The 18272-nt window shown below is 42.6% G+C and overlaps 1 protein-coding gene across 3 annotated transcripts in view; it reads left to right on the top strand.

Annotated features, from left to right (window-relative positions):
• LOC141990437 (protein O-glucosyltransferase 3-like) overlaps window positions 1-17412 on the top strand; it is an 80532-nt gene extending 63120 nt beyond the window's left edge. For 2 of the 3 annotated variants that reach the window (XM_074957658.1, XM_074957649.1), the window contains 7 exons: window positions 2100-2297; window positions 4761-5047; window positions 5947-6163; window positions 7957-8153; window positions 11109-11303; window positions 12417-12521; window positions 13828-17412. In XM_074957658.1, the coding sequence (XP_074813759.1) occupies window positions 2100-2297; window positions 4761-5047; window positions 5947-6163; window positions 7957-8153; window positions 11109-11303; window positions 12417-12521; window positions 13828-13953 (1325 nt within the window). In that variant the 3' untranslated portion in view covers window positions 13954-17412. Of the gene's footprint in view, window positions 1-2099; window positions 2298-4760; window positions 5048-5946; window positions 6164-7956; window positions 8154-11108; window positions 11304-12416; window positions 12522-13198; window positions 13330-13827 lie in introns of all 3 variants that reach the window. The other variant, XM_074957641.1, reaches the window with a different exon arrangement.
• The last annotated feature ends 860 nt before the right edge of the window (window positions 17413-18272 follow it).

Raw genomic sequence — 18272 nt, 5'->3', positions numbered from 1 at the left:
AAACAAATATATAATTCTCCTTTGAGTAAGTGTAAATCCTTCTGTAGGTAAACACATGACTCATGTGCATGAACCCAGAGTCTTTGCAGTAGCAGTGTCTGTCGAGACTGCACACATACCCTCTCCCTCATTCCTCCCTCAGCTCCCTCTTAACCAGGCAGCAAAATGGAACCCAGCAGTGTTCAATCCGTTACTTCTCAGTGTTCACTAATTCTTCTACTTGTTCATCTGATAACCAGATAATCTTCTACCCTTCTGGTAGGAAATCTTCCTCTCTACCTAAATTGTCGGTTTAAAAATCAAAAAGGAAGAAGACCCCCTTGTATAGATGACACTTAGTACAACTTTACAGGGCAATGGCAGACTTTCAACTTTTGGGCTTCAAGCCCTGCCCCTCCTGCAGTGGCTTGAGACCACTAACTGATGGTTATAGCAGGTGCTTATTCTGCTTGGGTGAAAGCCACACTCTGGAGCAGTGGACAGTATGCTACTCCTTTTCCACCAGGATGCACAAGTCACAGGATGCTTGATTTAAGCTTCACTTTCTGGAGTAATCAACTGAGGTCACTTCGGACCCTGAAGAAGTGAGTACCATGTCCAATCAGGTATCAAAGAAGTGAACATCCATGAATGCCCCCTCTAGCATGCATGCAACGCCAAAAGCCAGCAATGATAAACCCGTAACATCAATAAAAGAACTGGTATAGAGAACCCTGGGACCAATGTATGAGGCACTACCATTTTCAACATGGAAGCCTGACAGGTAGAAAGGCTGTTCAAGGCACAGAAGCTGAGGTTCCAGGCACAAAAGCTGAGACTCCAAGCACTTCTCAGTGTCATCCTGCAAGGAAGTACGAAAGCATACCTCCAAGGATAAGACTGCTAAACCCCAGACAGAAGCAATGGCTAATGTTGCAGAGCAGGCTATTATGGTACCAATAGAGCATAGCCTGCACCTGTCCCACCAGCGACCACACAGACGCCGATGATGACCTTTCAGTAGAATCACTCACGGCATTGGAGGACATCCTCTCAGAGGAGTCCACAGAGATTCCAAGGATGACTCCACACTGAGACCACCGCCAGCATTGGAACAGGCCCAGGTACCAAGACTGCTGTTCACCTCAGCACTTCCCCTAGAGGAGATGTACTCATCCTTCACTTCACAGGGCCACATCTTTTCACTATCCTCAAGTAGAGAACTCTCCCCTTTGAGGTCAGTACATGGCCCGATGGAGAGACCTGGAGGATCATTGTTCAGGGCTCCATCACAGTCTTATCATGACTGGCAATGGACTAGCTCACACTATGTGAGCCAGCCATACCCTATTGGGCATACTGGGTCCACGCTCTCTAACCTCCAGGAAATGGAGGCTTCAGCAACATCTCTACTTGGACCACCAGCACTGGATGGAGAGGAATGCCAGCTGCCCTTATGAAGAATCTCTTCCACTTGGAGGAATAAATCTTTCTCAAATCCTGCATCTTGGCAGGGGGTTCGACTACATGACCCTTGCAGTCCCTTCTAACTGTATGGTTCTGTGATTTTGTATTTGACTCCTGCATGCTGCAAGTGCCTTCCCACCATCTGGCAAGTATTCTTCACTCCTGTTGGGTTTTATCCTGGTTTTCCTTGTCTCTGATTCCCGAGGAACTAACATATCCTCACAGTATTAACTTGAATTCTGAATAATAAAGTTAATCTTTGCTTCAAAACGTTTGGGACATTCTTACTGCATTGTAACTGTCACACCTCGAGGTAACTTACATCTTGCTTATTTTCATCTGTGATTTGTCCATTTATATTAGACATATGGTGATCGGGAAAACTTGACAGGGTGATCTCTTCCTCTTACATACATTCTTGGAATTAATGTTGGTGTATCTTATAAAGCAAGACTGCTAAATTTGTGCACTCAGAATAGTTTACAGGGTAAATCCAGAGAAATGTCTCTGAGTTTTATAGAGTTATTTCAGCTTTACACTGGTATAATTCAGAGCAGAATTTGATCCATCAGTGGCATCTCTCTTTTATTTTTCATGTAAGTAACCCTAATAGCATGCAGTGTCTACAACTATTTTTATTTTCTTCTTTTCAGGAAGAACACAGTTTAAAGTGGGAATTAAAGCACTTTCCCCCAAAGAAGTCATTGGGATCCACATCCCTAACCTTATGGATAGGAATGATGGGTCATTTCTTATACAGTATCGGATGTATGGGAGTGTCAACGAAGGGTTAAAGATTGAGGTGCTTTATGGTAATGAACACGTAGCTCAGTCTCCTTATATTTTGAAAGGTAAGTTTTCAGTTTACCATTTTATGGTGACAGCTACAGAAATGCTATGGACTAAACTTTGGCTAGTCAGGAGAGGGTAACAAACTGGAGGTACCGATGCTTTTTCTGGTTTAAGCAGCCCCTTACACATCCTTCCTCTTACACAGATTAAAGGAGCAGAAATAATCTACATACAGATCGTTGCCAAGTTATGGGACATAAATATTTAAGCATGTAGACCATGGTCCCTGAACTTCAGGGCCTGCCTCAGAACATGCCTCCCTAGCTCTTGAGGCAGGGTGACCTTCAGGTTTTGTGGAGTGCCATAGCAGAGACAGAACTTCTTCATTTGTGGCCTAGCTGTTAGTTTTCTGGCATGTGTCCACATAAGCACAGCATCTGCCAGAGTGTGATGCTATATTTGTCTAAAGGAAACCTCACCTAGTAAAGCAAGGAAATCCATGTTGTTCCCAGCAATTCATAATTTGTTCAGTCCATCTTACCTTTGTTATTTCTAAAGCACGGTCCTTTCTAGACATTGAAATCTTATAACCAGCCCCACATTATCTCCTCTTTTCTTCCTACAGGCCCACCTTAGATCAATGCTGGTCCCTACACTATAAATTCCACTTAAAAGGGGAATATAATGCAAACTGTTTTCAAATTTCTGGTCTGCTTCTTTGGTCTTCTTCTCTCTTCTCATAGTTTATTGGTTGCCTACCAAGGGGAAAGGATGAACACTGAAAATGAAATTACTTCTTCAGCATCATTTCCCACTCTTTCCTTCTCCTGATCAAAGTTTTATTTTTGTATAGCATCCTATGTACACTATTATAAAACACTATAAAACTGAAGCAAAAATGGTTTTAAACTGAGAGTTAAAGGCAGTAAATTGGAGTATGAGTTCCAGATAGTTTGGAACCACAAAAATGAAAGCAAATTTCTGTTACCCGAAATTGGGCCAGCTAGTAAACTTAAGGAGGACTAACGACCCACCAGAGTTTGGCAGAAAGCAGCATGTTTATTATATTGATAGCTAAGCTCAAAAGAAGGGAGAAGGGGGGGTCACACTCGCATACTCACGCTCCCAGGACAGGCACGGCACTGGAGATGTCAGGATCCTTAAAGGTAAGTGTTTGAAGGTAAGGCACGATGGAATGCAACGCGACAAACCACTGGCCAGATGGTCCGGGCAAAGGGCCTTCACGGGAGGTACAAGCTTGTGAGTGCACTCCTGAGCACATGGCCCCTTCCCCTTTTAAGGACCTGCTCTTCATGGCCTGCGACTAGAGATGACTTGGGCACGTCTGGTTGGTTACACTCCACCTCGGCCAGTGTCCATGCACTGGGTGTGTGAGTGCTGCCTTATTAGAGTCCCAGACACCTTGTCTACCTGGGAGCTCTTCTGATCTTCCAGCTGTTCCAGCAGCCCATTCATCCCACAGGCATTCAAGGAGGGACTTCACAGACGGAGAGGAGACAAAAGGGGGGGAAGTGTAACAGACCTTTTGAACATAGCATAGTCATACAGCGCATACAGATCACTGCTGCTCCTACAACAATTTCCTCCCTGTTTCCACTACTGCTCACATGGAGAGGACAGAACTGTAGCCAGAGACAGTGCAGATGGGGTAATAGATTGATACAACAGTAGAAAATGTTGGTGCAAGACAATGAAAAGTTTTGAAAAATTGGAGGACTGTGGATGTCAAGTGAAGTTGACAGTAGATAGGGGGGATGTGGTCCAACTGCAGCAAGACAGTACCCTGGGTATTGGGCTGGAGCATACTTACATAGTCACTCGTGTGACAGAAAGAAAAGTGTGACAGAGTACTTGTTTTTGGCTAGAAGTTTACGGAATAAAGTTTACTTAAATGCTTAGGCCTTATTACAGTGTATAAATCCACACTGATCCAAAAGGACAGGCTACATGAGAGAAAGCACCTCATATTAAATGTAAAGACTTTGGCACCATAAAGTCCTAAATAAAGCTTAAAATATTGATAAATGAAGCTGTACAGCTGAATAATAGTATTGATGGATGCTTTAAATAACTATAGGCATTCTGGCTCACTGGCAGGTAGCATGACACTGGTACACGACTTTGTTTTTTCAGTAGAGATGATTGAAAAATGGTAGATATTTTCCATGACAAATTAAAAAAATCTTTTTTTAAAAAATTTTCAGTTTGTTTGGATTTTGGCCAAAATAAAATTGTTTCAATGATTAGTTGTTTTGGGTTTCTAAAAAATAAAAAAAATGGCTTTTTTTTCCCATCAAAAACCCTGACACTTTAGAAGGAGAAAATTTTCCAAGAAAATATTTGTTGGTAAAAATGGTCTTTTTATTTTAAAAGCAAACCAAAAAAATCAAAAGACTTGCACCAGCTCTAGTTTTAGATTTTTGTATCCATCAGGAGTCTTGGGTATTGTGAGCTGAGACTATCACAGAAGTCATACATTCTCGTTGCTTTGTGTTCTGCAGGGCCTGTTTATCATGAGTACTGTGAGTGCCCAGAAGAAGATTCTCAGACCTGGCAGAATATTCTCTCTTGTCCATCACAGGAGCCTCAAGTTACTAAGGACTTCACTTCTTTTCCCTCCATCGACCTTCAGCGGATGCTTCATGAAGTCCCAACAAGGTTTGGGCAAACGAGAGGTGCTATTGTTCATTACACTGTTCTCAATAATCACATCTACCGTCGTTCCTTAGGGAAGTACACAGACTTCAAAATGTTCTCAGATGAAATGTTGCTCTCATTGGCAAGAAAGGTACAGCTATATAAGCCTTCACTTAAAGACTTTTGGATCACACAGATTTGCTACCATTTGAATATTATATTCATACTTTTATTTTCGTAGCAAACCTTAAACTACTGCTACATATTTAATTATTAAACCAAGATTTTATTTTTATTTCTGCATCTGCATGATATCTGTTTAGGAAGCCTGATGTTACTGGTGACTAATTATCAGATCCAAAGCCCATTGAAGTCAGTAGGAAAACTGCAGGCACTACGATGCTACAGGCTTTCCTGAATTGGAACTCCAATTGCACAGCTGGCTTGCAGGATTGAGCCTGTAGTCAGTGTCTTTATCTCAAACAGTGCTGATCATTGTTTGGTGGCTTGATTGACTGATTGTGAGAGACAAGATAGGTGAGATAAAATCTTTTATTGGACCAACTTCTGTTGGTGGAAGGGACAAGCTTTTGAGCTTCACAGAGCTGTTCTTCAGGTCTGGGGAAGGTAACTAGAGTGTCAGAGCTAAATACAAGTTAGGGCAGATTGTTAAGCATAGGGGGTTTACATATGTTGTAGGTGGCCACTTAAAGTGAAGTGGGCATTTAAGGGGTTTCAGGCTGTTGGATAAATAATGAGTCCATTACAACAATTTATAACACACTTTACTGTCTGATACCTCTTAATTGCACACTTCATTTTAAGTGGTCTCCTACGGCACTGTCCCTTCCACCGTCAGAAGTTGGTGGAATAAAAGATACTTCCTCTCCTACCTTGTGTGTCTTCATATCCGGAGACCAACCCAGCTACAACACTGAAAACGATTGATTCTTTGACACAAGAAAACTGATGACCGTACTTTACTTTTAAAGCATGAGTAGTTGAAGCATAAATTCGTGTGTAATTGTCCTGTATTGGATATACTTCTAGGTTCGTCTCCCTGATGTGGAGTTTTATCTTAATGTTGGAGACTGGCCAATGGAACATCGAAAAGCAAATGAAACGCCTGGCCCTATCCCTGTCATTTCATGGTGTGGCTCTGTGGATTCAAGAGACCTAGTCCTTCCAACATATGATATAACCCATTCAACACTTGAAACCCTACGTGGTGTTACAAATGACCTCCTTTCTATTCAAGGAAACACAGGTAAATCGGAACTCATAGGCTTTACAAATCAATTCATAACTCTGTCAAAGGCGAAGTAGCAGAATATATGTAAAGAGAGATATTGGCCAAAATTTTCAAAGCCGGATAACTTATATAAGTATCTAAATAAGAGTGGCCTGATTTTCAGAAGTGCTGAACACCTACAACATCCACTGACATCAGTGGGAGCTGAAAATGCTCTTATTTAGTTCCTAAATGTGGATTTCAAAGCCTAACATTAGGCACTCAGGCTTGAAAATTTGGCCTTAAATTCAGACTTTAGTTACACCCATGCAACGTCACTGACTTTTAAATTAACAGTCTCCCATTTGGGTTCTGGGAACAATACTTTGTATTAAAAATAATCTTTTCCTCCTACAGGTATAAAAGTTCACAAAGCAGACCATAAAAATCCCTTTGAAGTGATTTGTGCTCTGTCATGTTAGTATGCAAAGTACAATTATTACATTTTGCATTGGAATGTTTTTAGAAAATAAGTGCCCAGTGAAGTGTAGTTACTCTGGTTTCTTGACAGATGTAAATATCATGATTATAACTCCCTTCATCCAGTAAAGTGCTTTAGAATGCTAATTATAACCAAATACTAGTCCAGTTCCTGAGAGAGGATTTGGGCTATTGTTGTAATTGTTTAAATTAAACTGTGAAAATGACTGCATAACCTCTTTCAAGACAGCCTCCACTACACTGAAAATTGTCTTTCATTTGGCCTGAAAATGGAAAAATATTGTCTGTGTATAAAGAAAACCTCAAGGGCCAGGCTTTTTTTCCCCAATTTGTTTGTTTGAACGCTAGAAAAATTCTGTTTTTCCTGGGAGCCTCTGTGGCCGCTTAGGGAATTAGTAATATGAAGTGATGAGCACCAAAAAAATGAAACCTGATTAAGGAAGTGATGTTTATTTAGACAGTTTAAAGCTCCCTCTCCTTCACCAAATATTTACTTAATTCAAATACCTGATAAACAGTTTGGACACAAGGTCTCTGTTAATGACTCAGTATACCTGTTCCTTCAATTAAAGATGGAATAAGCTGCTCCCATTCCACTTCTCTGGGTCCTCCAGGGAGACTACCAGCACAAACAGGAAAGGCAAGATTTGACATTTTGGATATTTCTAAAAGTATAACAACAAGCAAGCAGAGTGAAAATCTTACAGGACTTCTCTGTATATTGTAAAGATACAGAAAAGGATACACCACCTTTTTATTCCTCTGTAGGTCACCTTTAAGTGACCCCTCAAAGATGGCAATATTGGCTGCTTAACAGAGGTTACTAAAAGTGGAGTGGAATTATGTGTTGGGATATTTGGATGGACTTTTAAGATTGAAGGTCTCTTGCTCAGATTTCACAGTATTCAGTACTCATATAAGTTAAAAACTAACAGAATTATTTTCTTGACAATTTGTTGAAAGACAAATAATTTTCTTAGAGACAAGATAGGTGAGGTGTAATATCTTTTATAGGACCAGCTTCTGTTGGTGGAACGGACAATCGTTCAAGCTTCACAGAGCTCTTTGTTTCTTAAAAGAAAAAAAGACTTAATTTCACATTTAAGAATTTTTTCCTTGCCAAAACTTCAGGACAGGGCAAATATTTACCAGTTAGGTTTAAATATTTCTTTAACAAGTTCATAATGGAAATTATGTTGATACCTGTTTTACCATACATGGGAGCATGACCCTGATATCATAACAAATTCATATTGAATGTATGAGCATGTGTAACTTGAAGATTTCAAGGCTTCTTCCCCCCCCACCCCCCCATTCAATATATGTAGGCCCTTTCTGGCACAACAAAACAGAGCGAGCTTTCTTTAGAGGTCGAGACAGCCGTGAAGAACGTCTTCAATTGGTGCAGCTATCTAAGGAGAATCCAGAGCTACTAGATGCTGGAATAACAGGATATTTCTTCTTCCGAGACAAGGAGAAAGAGCTGGGAAAGGCTCAGCTGATGGGATTCTTTGACTTCTTTAAGGTTTGCCACATTATACTGAAGACATGGGCTTACTTTGCAGTTAAATGGTTACTAACTGAAGAGAGGCAGCTTTCCTTTTTAACTTTGCTGATTGCATTTCAGTGTTTGAAAAAGTTATGCTGCCCTGGGCACATGTGTCCATACAAAATAGATATTTTACCCATAAATAAAAACAGTGTAAAACATCCTTTAAAAAAGCCATACTGTGCTATCCACTATGGTCTCTTTGACCTTAGTGGGCTTTGGATCAGGTCCTGTATGCAGATTTCTGACCCACTGTAACTGTGTTTATTTCTTACTTAACATGCAAACAATAGGCATATTTTATATAGATGTAGGTGCACTGTGTATTTCAAAAACAGTTCTTGTAGCAGTGTATCAGAGAAGTATATTGAATGTTGCTGATTTATTTGATCCTGCAGCTCCTTCAATTGCCATGTCAGCAGCACCCAGATCTGAGCAGTGGCGAGGGGGAGGATGTGAAATGTCCTCTTTTACTTTGCTCATGTGCAGACATCTGCAGTCAGAGTTTCCTGGCAGCTGGATTTAGCCCTAATGTTATTTCTTCTTCATATTTACTATTAAATGTGATTCACAAAACAGGCAGGCATGGTTGGCATCAATGTTCTGTTTCTGTCCTCTTCGGTTATATTGTGCCAGATTAAACTGCTTGGGTTATATTGTGCCATTCACTGGGGATGGTATGAAGTCACACCACCTCAAGGAGAAGGGTTGTGAGTGAGGAGATGGAGAGGAGAGCATTTGGGGACTGATTCAACTTAGAGCCTCTAATATATTAAAAACATTATCATTTGCAATTCTGTTAAACCTTATTTTTGCCTTACAAATTTTTAATTTTGATTTAGTGGCTTTAGTAGAACGTAATGAATCTGCTGATCCTTGAGGGAAAGTGAACAGCGATCCTGTAAACAAAGTTGCAGCAGAGTTATAAATCTCTGGAAGTAAAGGTGGCATAGCCTCAGCTGGTATAAATTGTCACAGCTGCATTGACTTCAGTAGCTATTATATTTTATGCCATCTGAGGTTCTGCCCCTTGGATTATATCAGAAATGCTAAAAACAGCCCTCTCCAAAGTGAACACCTTATATTACTTAGTGCAGTGTTTCCCAAACTTGGGACGCCGCTTGTGCAGGGAAAGCCCCTGGCGGGCCGGGCCAGTTTGTTTACCTGCCGCATCCGCAGGTTCGGCCGATCGTGACTCCCACTGGTCGCAGTTTGCTGTTCCAGGCCAATGGGGGTTGCAGGAAGTGGCAACTGGTACGTCCCTTGCCTGCGCCGCTTCCCGCAGCCCCCATTGGCCTGCAGCGGCGAACCAAACCAGCCCAGCCCACCACAGGCTTTCCCTGAACAAGCGGTGTCCCAAGTTTGGGAAACACTGACTTAGTGCAATTTTTACTATTGCTCTGTTTCCTTTTAATTGAAATGAGAGATTTTCATGAGAAACATAGAGTAAAACTAGATGACAGCTTTCCTCACCCACAGCTCTGTCCTTGTCCCAGCCCTCTTCTTAACAGAATGCCCATTATGGTGTCCATGTGAATTGTGTTGTGGTTTTGTGATGTGAGCTGAGGACAACAAGGGGTGAGGTTCTTCATAATAAACTGTATAATATTTGGAATTCATGCATATAAAACATGGAGCTGATATGGATGATCTGAAAAGCCTTGGTGGGCACCTAGATGAAAGCATTTGATTTTCTTACTCCTACTGTCAGTTGGTTTTTTTTTTGTTTTGTTTTGTTTTTTTTTACTGGGTTTACACTTCACAAACATTGAGCCATATCCATCTTGCTTTATTTATTGACTTCTGTGGGACTATTAGGGTGAGCAGTATTTGGCATGTTTTTAATTGACCCTGAGGTTAGCCCTGTGGGGTAGGTAAGTGCGAACACTGAGGCATAGAGGTAAATGATTTCCCCAAAATCTGTGTCAGATCCATGATTAGAATCCAAAGGTTCTTAATTACCAGTCTTGGGCCTAAACCACAAGATGGTGCTGTCAAGGTTCCTTCCCCACTCTGAACTCTAGGGTACAGATGTGGGGACCTGCATGAAAGACCCCTAAGCTTATTCTTACCAGCTTAGGTTAAAAACCTCCTCAAGGTACAAACTTTGCCTTGTCCTTGAACCCTATGCTGCTACCACCAAGCGTGTTAAACAAAGAACAAGGAAAGAGCTCACTTGGAGATGTCTTCCCCCCAAAATATCCCCCCAAGCCCTACACTCCCTTTCCTGGGGAAGGCTTGATAAAAATCCTCACCTGTGTATAGGTGAACACAGACCCAAACCCTTGGATCTTAAGAACAATGAAAAAACAATCAGGTTCTTAAAAGACGAATTTTAATGAAAGAAAAGGTAAAAGAATCACCTCTGTAAAATCAGGATAGTAAATACCTTACAGGGTAATCAGATTCAAAACATAGAGAATCCCTCTAGGCAAAACCTTAAGTTACAAAAAGACACAAAAACAGGAATATACATTCCATTCAGCACAGTGTATTTTACCAGCCATTAAACAAAAGGAAATCTAATGCATTTCTAGCTAGATTACTTACTAACTTTTTACAGGAGTTCTGAGCTGCACTCCTGATCTGTTCCCAGCAAAAGCATCACACAGACAGACAGACCCTTTGTTCCCCACCCTCCAGCTTTGAAAGTATCTTGTCTCCTCATTGGTCACTTTGGTCAGGTGCCAGCGAGGTTACCTTAGCTTCTTAACCCTTTACAGGTGAAAGGGTTTTGCCTCGGGCCAGGAGGGATTTAAAGGTGGTTACCCTTCCCTTTATATTTATGACAGGTGCCTTTCTCTGGATACTTATTATTTCCAGGATGTTTTGAAACTGTGCATGTATATAACACTAAATAGGCTGAAAGATTAGATATTTTGATTCAAAATATTTTTTCTCCTTTTTTGCTTCTTTGTTTTCACTTTACAGTACAAATATCAAGTGAATGTAGATGGGACAGTAGCAGCGTACAGATTCCCATACCTCATGTTGGGTGACAGTCTAGTACTGAAACAAACTTCTCAATACTATGAGCACTTCTACAGTGAATTAAAGCCATGGAAGCATTATGTTCCAATTAAAAGAAGCCTTGATGACTTGCTAGAAAAAATAAAATGGGCTAAGGTAAGTGTTGTTACCAACAAAGTTAAAAGGGGTAAATTGACACACAAACACACATTCCTAGTGGTCCTCTTCCTTTTGTATTGCTAAATCCGTGTTCTGCATCAACTCTGCACTGAGATAAAAGGTGCATATATTGCTATTACTTTCATTTAGTTAAATAAATAATAAGGCCCCAATTCAGGTAAACATCCCCATTCAGGAAAGCACTTAAGCACAGGCTTAACTTTAGGCATGTGCTTAAATGTTTTGCTGTAGAACAACTTTAAACAGATTTTCAGATCTTTAAAGATTGCTTTCAAACCTTGGATTAATTTTTTTTTCAAATGCTGTGATCACAGAGTACAAATTATTAATACAGATATCCTGATCAGATGCACCAAAATAATACCTTCCTGTAACATAGAATGAGAGAGAAGGGATATTTATAAATATGCCAAACGTTATTGTGGTGAAGTAGAATAGAGCTTAGGCTTCAAAACTGAAACGAGCAGTGTGAGAAACACAAGGAATGTTTCAGTTCTGAGTACTGTAGTTGTTCACAAAGGACCAGATGAAGGACACTACAAGCTTTGAAATGGAAGCTCTAAAACTCTTGAATACAAGTGTTTAGTACACTACCCACATCACCAAAACACATTCCACGTGTGCTACCAAGGATGGTTCAGTTGAAAAGCTTCACAAAGAACAAAGCTGGAAACAAAAACACTTAATTACACGCAGTAGGAAAAGACAACAACTACAGCTCTGTATTCTGTGTAATCAAATCTGTGTGAGAGACATCAAAGCTGCTTATGAACTGGGCTGTGACTTGAACAATATAGTAGAGCGGTAACTGACTGATTTCTCCAAATATATACAATTGGCCACCAATACTCTTACCAACAACCTAAAGATATCAATGTCTTTGTGACCATGCAAGCATATTGATAAATTCTAAAAACCTGGAACCTGGAACAGTGTTCTTGCACTGTATCGGTAATTGTACGTGGATAGCATTCCAGCTATTACTGCAGATCTGAACAGCCCTCTTAATGAGAGTTATCATGCTAGAAGGAAATTGAGTGATTCACTGATTGCTCTTTTATTCCCCGCTGTTTCTTTCCAATTTCTCAGGTAAATGATGAAGAAGCTAGAAAGATTGCTAAAGAAGGTCAGTTAGTTGCAAGAGAATTACTGCAGCCTCACAGGCTTTACTGCTATTATTACAAAGTGTTCCAGGTTAGTACAGTGTGTCATTTGGTTACGTTTTTGCCTAGCTGGTACTAGTTCTAGCCCTACAGTTTTCTATTCAGTCCACATATCTTAAGACATTGTTCATGATAGGTTGTAAGGGATCATTCAAGAACTCTGATAGAACGTATCTCATTATTATTGGGATGCAATCTGAGCTACCAGCAGTCCTACTGTGAAATGGGTCTCATGACTTTCCGCCCTCACCCCATCTGATTTGTATTCAGTGTTTTGTAATGCTTTATTTCTGATTAAGACAGGTGATCTTCCATTGGCCTTTGACCCTTTGGCTAGTGTTCCTCCTTTTGCTCCAACTTCATCCTCCTGAACTAATGTCCCAGCATGGCATTGGTTCTTTGGGTGGCCCTGGTTCTGGTTACTGGGAAAGGAAGCCCTGGCAATATGGCAGCTGTGCTGCCAGGTAGCAGAGCAGACCAAAGACCCAAGTGTGTTGCAGATGGCACTAGTCTCCCACTGATTCTGGGGGATCCATGGAATTTGTGGGCTGTCCCAGGGCCTGTTTCTTGGTGGTGAGCAATTCATACTCAGCAATGTAACAATTGCGGATAAAACTGAGAACCCCACAGAGATCCTCCCTTTTAGCTTCCTTCTATGGATTTGCTCATGGGAATGGAAGGTTGGGCCCATTATTAATTGAATTACAGAGATATTGTGAAAGAAGGAGTAACAGGAGTTGGTCACAGCCTGAGGACCGGGGCGGGAGAGCAGAAGAAGGAATGTTGTCCACAGAGGGGACTTGGGAAGCATCTAAGATGATAACTGGCCATCCAAGAGGGTATGTGAAAGAGATGCAGGATTGAATAAAAGGGTATAGATCCAACCAGTTTGTGAATGGCACAATTGACGTTACTTTCACTTCAAGAAGCAGAATTCTAATGTGACTCAGAAACCCTTTATGGGTATTGAATTGCTTTGCTGTTCTGCTAAAAGAATCAGATCTCATATGCATGCACAGGTTAATGACATCACTTTTTGGACTGTTTAGTGTGCCAAAATATGACCAATCATTTGCATGTGTTTATATTAAGCAGTTTCATACTGTTGATGACAGTATTAAAGCTGACATTTAATAGAACATAAGACAAAACATTAAAGGAAGTTCCAGAGGCAATTGAGTTTATTAGTAGGTGTTTCAGTGAAAACCTAGTAAACAGACTGTAAATGATGTAGAAAGCAGTGTTTAAAGCAAGGTTTAAGAATGGAAAGGAGAAGTCTGTTACATGAATTACATGCTAGTGTGTCAGCTCTCTTAAATGTCACTTACATATTTCAGAAATATGCCAAGCACCAAGCCAGCAAACCTGAAATAAGAGATGGAATGGAACTTGTACCTCAACCTGATGACAGCACTTCTGTCTGCAATTGCCATAGGAAAAAGCCTTTAAGGGAAGATCTATAACTGTACCAAATGAAGAAAACCACTCTTGTTTCACTAATGATGCAAAAATATACATGGGATTTAAGCTGTGAAAACTAGAACATACTTGTGCACTGGGGAACATTTTTGGTTAAGCACTCCTATTGTATTTGCACACGTTTATTCACTCTGCCTATGATATACAATTTAGTGCAAGTTCTTCTACAGAACAATATTAGATTTCTCCATTAAGTCATCTGCTGATTTCTATTTTCTACTGAAAATAACTTTTTAAAACCAGAAATTATTCTACAACAGTATTAAGATGAATACAATATATACAGCAGATTTGTAATTGTAGACACAAAGTGGATCATTTTAGGTTTGCAAGTTCCAAATCTAGTATTACCATCTGATGTTCACTTGATGGTCGATGTCAGATAAATCTTGTGATCTCCATTCAGTTCCTAGTGAAAAAGTTGTCCAAATCAAGAGTCAGAATGGAGGTAAAAAATGGTGGTGGTATTCTTTCACGCTCCACGTGTGACCAGAATGAGATACCTTCACCCCTACTGTAGACTGTGTAGATATTCAAAAATATATGATCCTAATATGGTCAGAGCTCTAGCCTGAAATTTAAGAGACCTGGGTTCAATTCCCTGCTCTGCTAGAGAGCCTATGCCGGTATAGCTACTTAGTGTAGACACACACAGTGTACGCCAACAAGAGGAGTTCTGCCAGCATAGTAATACCTCCTCTCCAAACATTATCAGCTATGCTGCCAGCAGCAGCAGCATGCTTTTGTCAGCATAGCTGTGACAACACTGGGGGCTTTGCCAGCATCGCCATGTCACTTGGGGGAGTGATATTTTTTCAGCATAATTTTGTAGTATAGACCATGAGTTAGCCCTGGCCTATACTTAACATTTAGATTGACTTAGGGTATGTCTACACTACGGAATTAGGTCGAATTTATAGAAGTCGGTTTTTTAGAAATCGGTTTTATATATTCGAGTGTGTGTGTCCCCACAGAAAATGCTCTAAGTGCATTAAGTGCATTAACTCGGCGGAGTGCTTCCACAGTACCGAGGCAAGCGTCGACTTCCGGAGCGTTGCACTGTGGGTGGCTATCCCACAGTTCCCGCAGTCTCCGCTGCCCATTGGAATTCTGGGTTGAGATCCCAATGCCTGATGGGGCTAAAACATTGTCACGGGTGGTTCTAGGTACATATCGTCAGGCCCCTGTTCCCTCCCTCCCTCCGTGAAAGCAAGGGCAGACAATCATTTCGCGCCTTTTTTCCTGAGTTACCTGTGCAGATGCCATACCACGGCAAGCATGGAGCCCGCTCAGGTAACCGTCACCCTATGTCTTCTGGGTGCTGGCAGATGTGGTACTGCATTGCTACACAGCAGCATCAACCCCTTGCCTTGTGGCAGCAGACAGTACAGTACGACTGGTAGCCGTCCTCGTCATGTCCGAGGTGCTCCTGGCCACGTCGGCCAGGAGCGCCTGGGCAGACATGGGCGCAGGGACTAATTTTGGAGTGACTTGACCAGGTCATTCTCTTTAGTCCTGCAGTCAGTCCTATTGAACCGTCTTATGGTGAGCAGGCAGGCGATACGGATTGCTAGCAGTCCTATTGCATCATCTTCTGCCAGGCAGCCATGAGATGTGGATGGCATGCAGTCCTTCTGCACCGTCTGCTGCCAGCCAAAGATGTAAAAGATAGATGGAGTGGATCAAAACAAAAAATAGACCAGATTTGTTTTGTACTCAAACAAAGGCTTCCCCCCCCGTCTAGGGGACTCATTCCTCTAAGTCACACTGCAGTCACTCACAGAGAAGGTGCAGCGAGGTAAATCTAGCCATGTATCAATCAGAGGCCAGACTAACCTCCTTGTTCCAATAAGAACAATAACTTAGCTGCACCATTTCTTATTGGAACCCTCCGTGAAGTCCTGCCTGAAATACTCCTTGATGTAAAGCCACCCCCTTTGTTGATTTTAGCTCCCTGAAGCCAACCCTGTAAGCCATGTCGTCAGTCGCCCCTCCCTCCGTCAGAGCAATGGCAGACAATCGTTCCGCGCCTTTTTTCTGTGCGGACGCCATATCAAGGCAAGCATGGAGGCCGCTCAGATCACTTTGGCAATTAGGAGCACATTAAACACCACACGCATTATATGCAGCACCAGAACCTGGCAGAGCGATACCGGGCGAGGAGGCGACGTCAGCGCGGTCACGTGAGTGATCGGGACATGGACACAGATTTCTCTGAAAGCATGGGCCCTGCCAATGCATGCATCGTGCTAATGGGGCAGGTTCATGCGGTGGAACGCCGATTCTGGGCTCGGGAAACAAGCACAGACTGGTGGGACCGCATAGTGTTGCAGGTCTGGGACGATTCCCAGTGGCTGTGAAACTTTCGCATGCGTAAGGGCACTTTCGTGGAACTTTGTGACTTGCTTTCCCCTGCCCTGAAGCGCATGAATACCAAGATGAGAGCAGACCTCACAGTTGAGAAGCAAGTGGCGATAGCCCTGTGGAAGCTTGCAACGCCAGACAGCTACCGGTCAGTTGGGAATCAATTTGGAGTGGGCAAATCTACTGTGGGAGCTGCTGTGATGCAAGTAGCCCACGCAATCAAAGATCTGCTGATATCAAGGGTAGTTACCCTGGGAAATGTGCACGTCATAGTGGATGGCTTTGCTGCAATGGGATTCCCTAACTGTGGTGGGGCCATAGACGGAACCGATATCCCTATCTTGGCACCGGAGCACCAAGCCGGCGCGTACATAAACCGCAAGGGGTACTTTTCAGTAGTGCTGCAAGCTCTGGTGGATCACAAGGGACGTTTCACCAAAATCAACGTGGGATGGCCGGGAAAGGTACATGACGCTTGCATCTTCAGGAACTCTGGTCTGTTTCAAAAGCTGCAGGAAGGGACTTTATTCCCAGACCAGAAAATAACTGTTGGGGACGTTGAAATGCCTATATGTATCCTTGGGGACCCAGCCTACCCCTTAATGCCATGGCTCATGAAGCCGTACACAGGCAGCCTGGACAGTAGTCAGGAGCTGTTCAGCTAGAGGCTGAGCAAGTGCAGAATGGTGGTAGAATGTGCATTTGGATGTTTACAGGCGCGCTGGCGTAGTTTACTGACTCGCTTAGACCTCAGCGAAACCAATATTCCCACTGTTATTACTGCTTGCTGTGCGCTCCACAATATCTGTGAGAGTAAGGGGGAGACGTTTATGGCGGGGTGGAAGGTTGAGGCAAATCGCCAGGCTGCTGGTTACGCGCAGCCAGACGCCAGGGCGGTTAGAAGAGCACAGGAGGGTGCGGCACGCATTAGAGAAGCTTTGAAAACCAGTTTCATGACTGGCCAGGCTACGGTGTGAAAGATCTCTTTGTTTCTCCTTGATAAAACCCCCCGCCCCTTGGTTCACTCTACTTCCCTGTAAGCTAACCACCAACCCCTCCTCCCTTCGATCATTGCTTGCAGAGGCAATAAAGTCATTGTTGCTTCACATTCATGCATTCTTTATTCATTCATCACACAAATAGGGGGATGACTACCAAGGTAGCCCAGGAGGGGTGGTGGAGGAGGGAAGGAAAATGCCACACAGCACTTTAAAAGTTTACAACTTTAAAATTTATTGAATGCCAGCCTTCTTTTTTTGGGGCAATCCTCTGTGGCGGAGTGGCTGGTTGGCCGGTGACCCCCCCACCGCGTTCTTGGGCTTCTGGGTGTGGAGGCTATGGAACTTGGGGAGGAGGGCGGTTGGTTACATAGGGGCTGTAGTGGCAGTCTGTGCTCCAGCTGCCTTTGCTGCAGCTCAGCCATACACTGGAGCATACTGGTTTAGTCCTCCAGCAGCCTCAGCATTGAATCCTGCCTCCTCTCATCACGCTGCTGCCACATTTGAGCTTCAGCCCTCTCTTCAGCCCGCCACTTACTTCTTCAGCCCGCCACTTACTCTCTTCAGCCCGCCACCTCTCCTCCCGGTCATTTTGTGCTTTCCTGCACTCTGACATTATTTGCCTCCACGCATTCGTCTGTGCTCTGCCAGTGTGGGAGGACAGCATGAACTCAGAGAACATTTCATCACGAGTGCGTTTTTTTTTCTTTCTAATCTTCACTAGCCTCTGGGAAGGAGAAGATCCTGTGATCATTGAAACACATGCAGCTGGTGGAGAAAAAAAAGGGGACAGCGGTATTTAAAAAGACACATTTTATAAAACAGTTGCTACACTCTTTCAGGGTAAACCTTGCTGTTAACATTACATACATAGCACATGTGCTTTCGTTACAAGGTCGCATTTTGCCTCCCCCCACCGCGTGGCTACCCCCTCAACCCTC

Source organism: Natator depressus, chromosome 1, assembly GCF_965152275.1.
Source record: "Natator depressus isolate rNatDep1 chromosome 1, rNatDep2.hap1, whole genome shotgun sequence".
NCBI classification, from domain to species: Eukaryota; Metazoa; Chordata; order Testudines; family Cheloniidae; genus Natator; species Natator depressus.
Note: the sequence above shows the minus strand (reverse complement) of the source record. Positions and strands in the feature narration are given on the sequence as shown.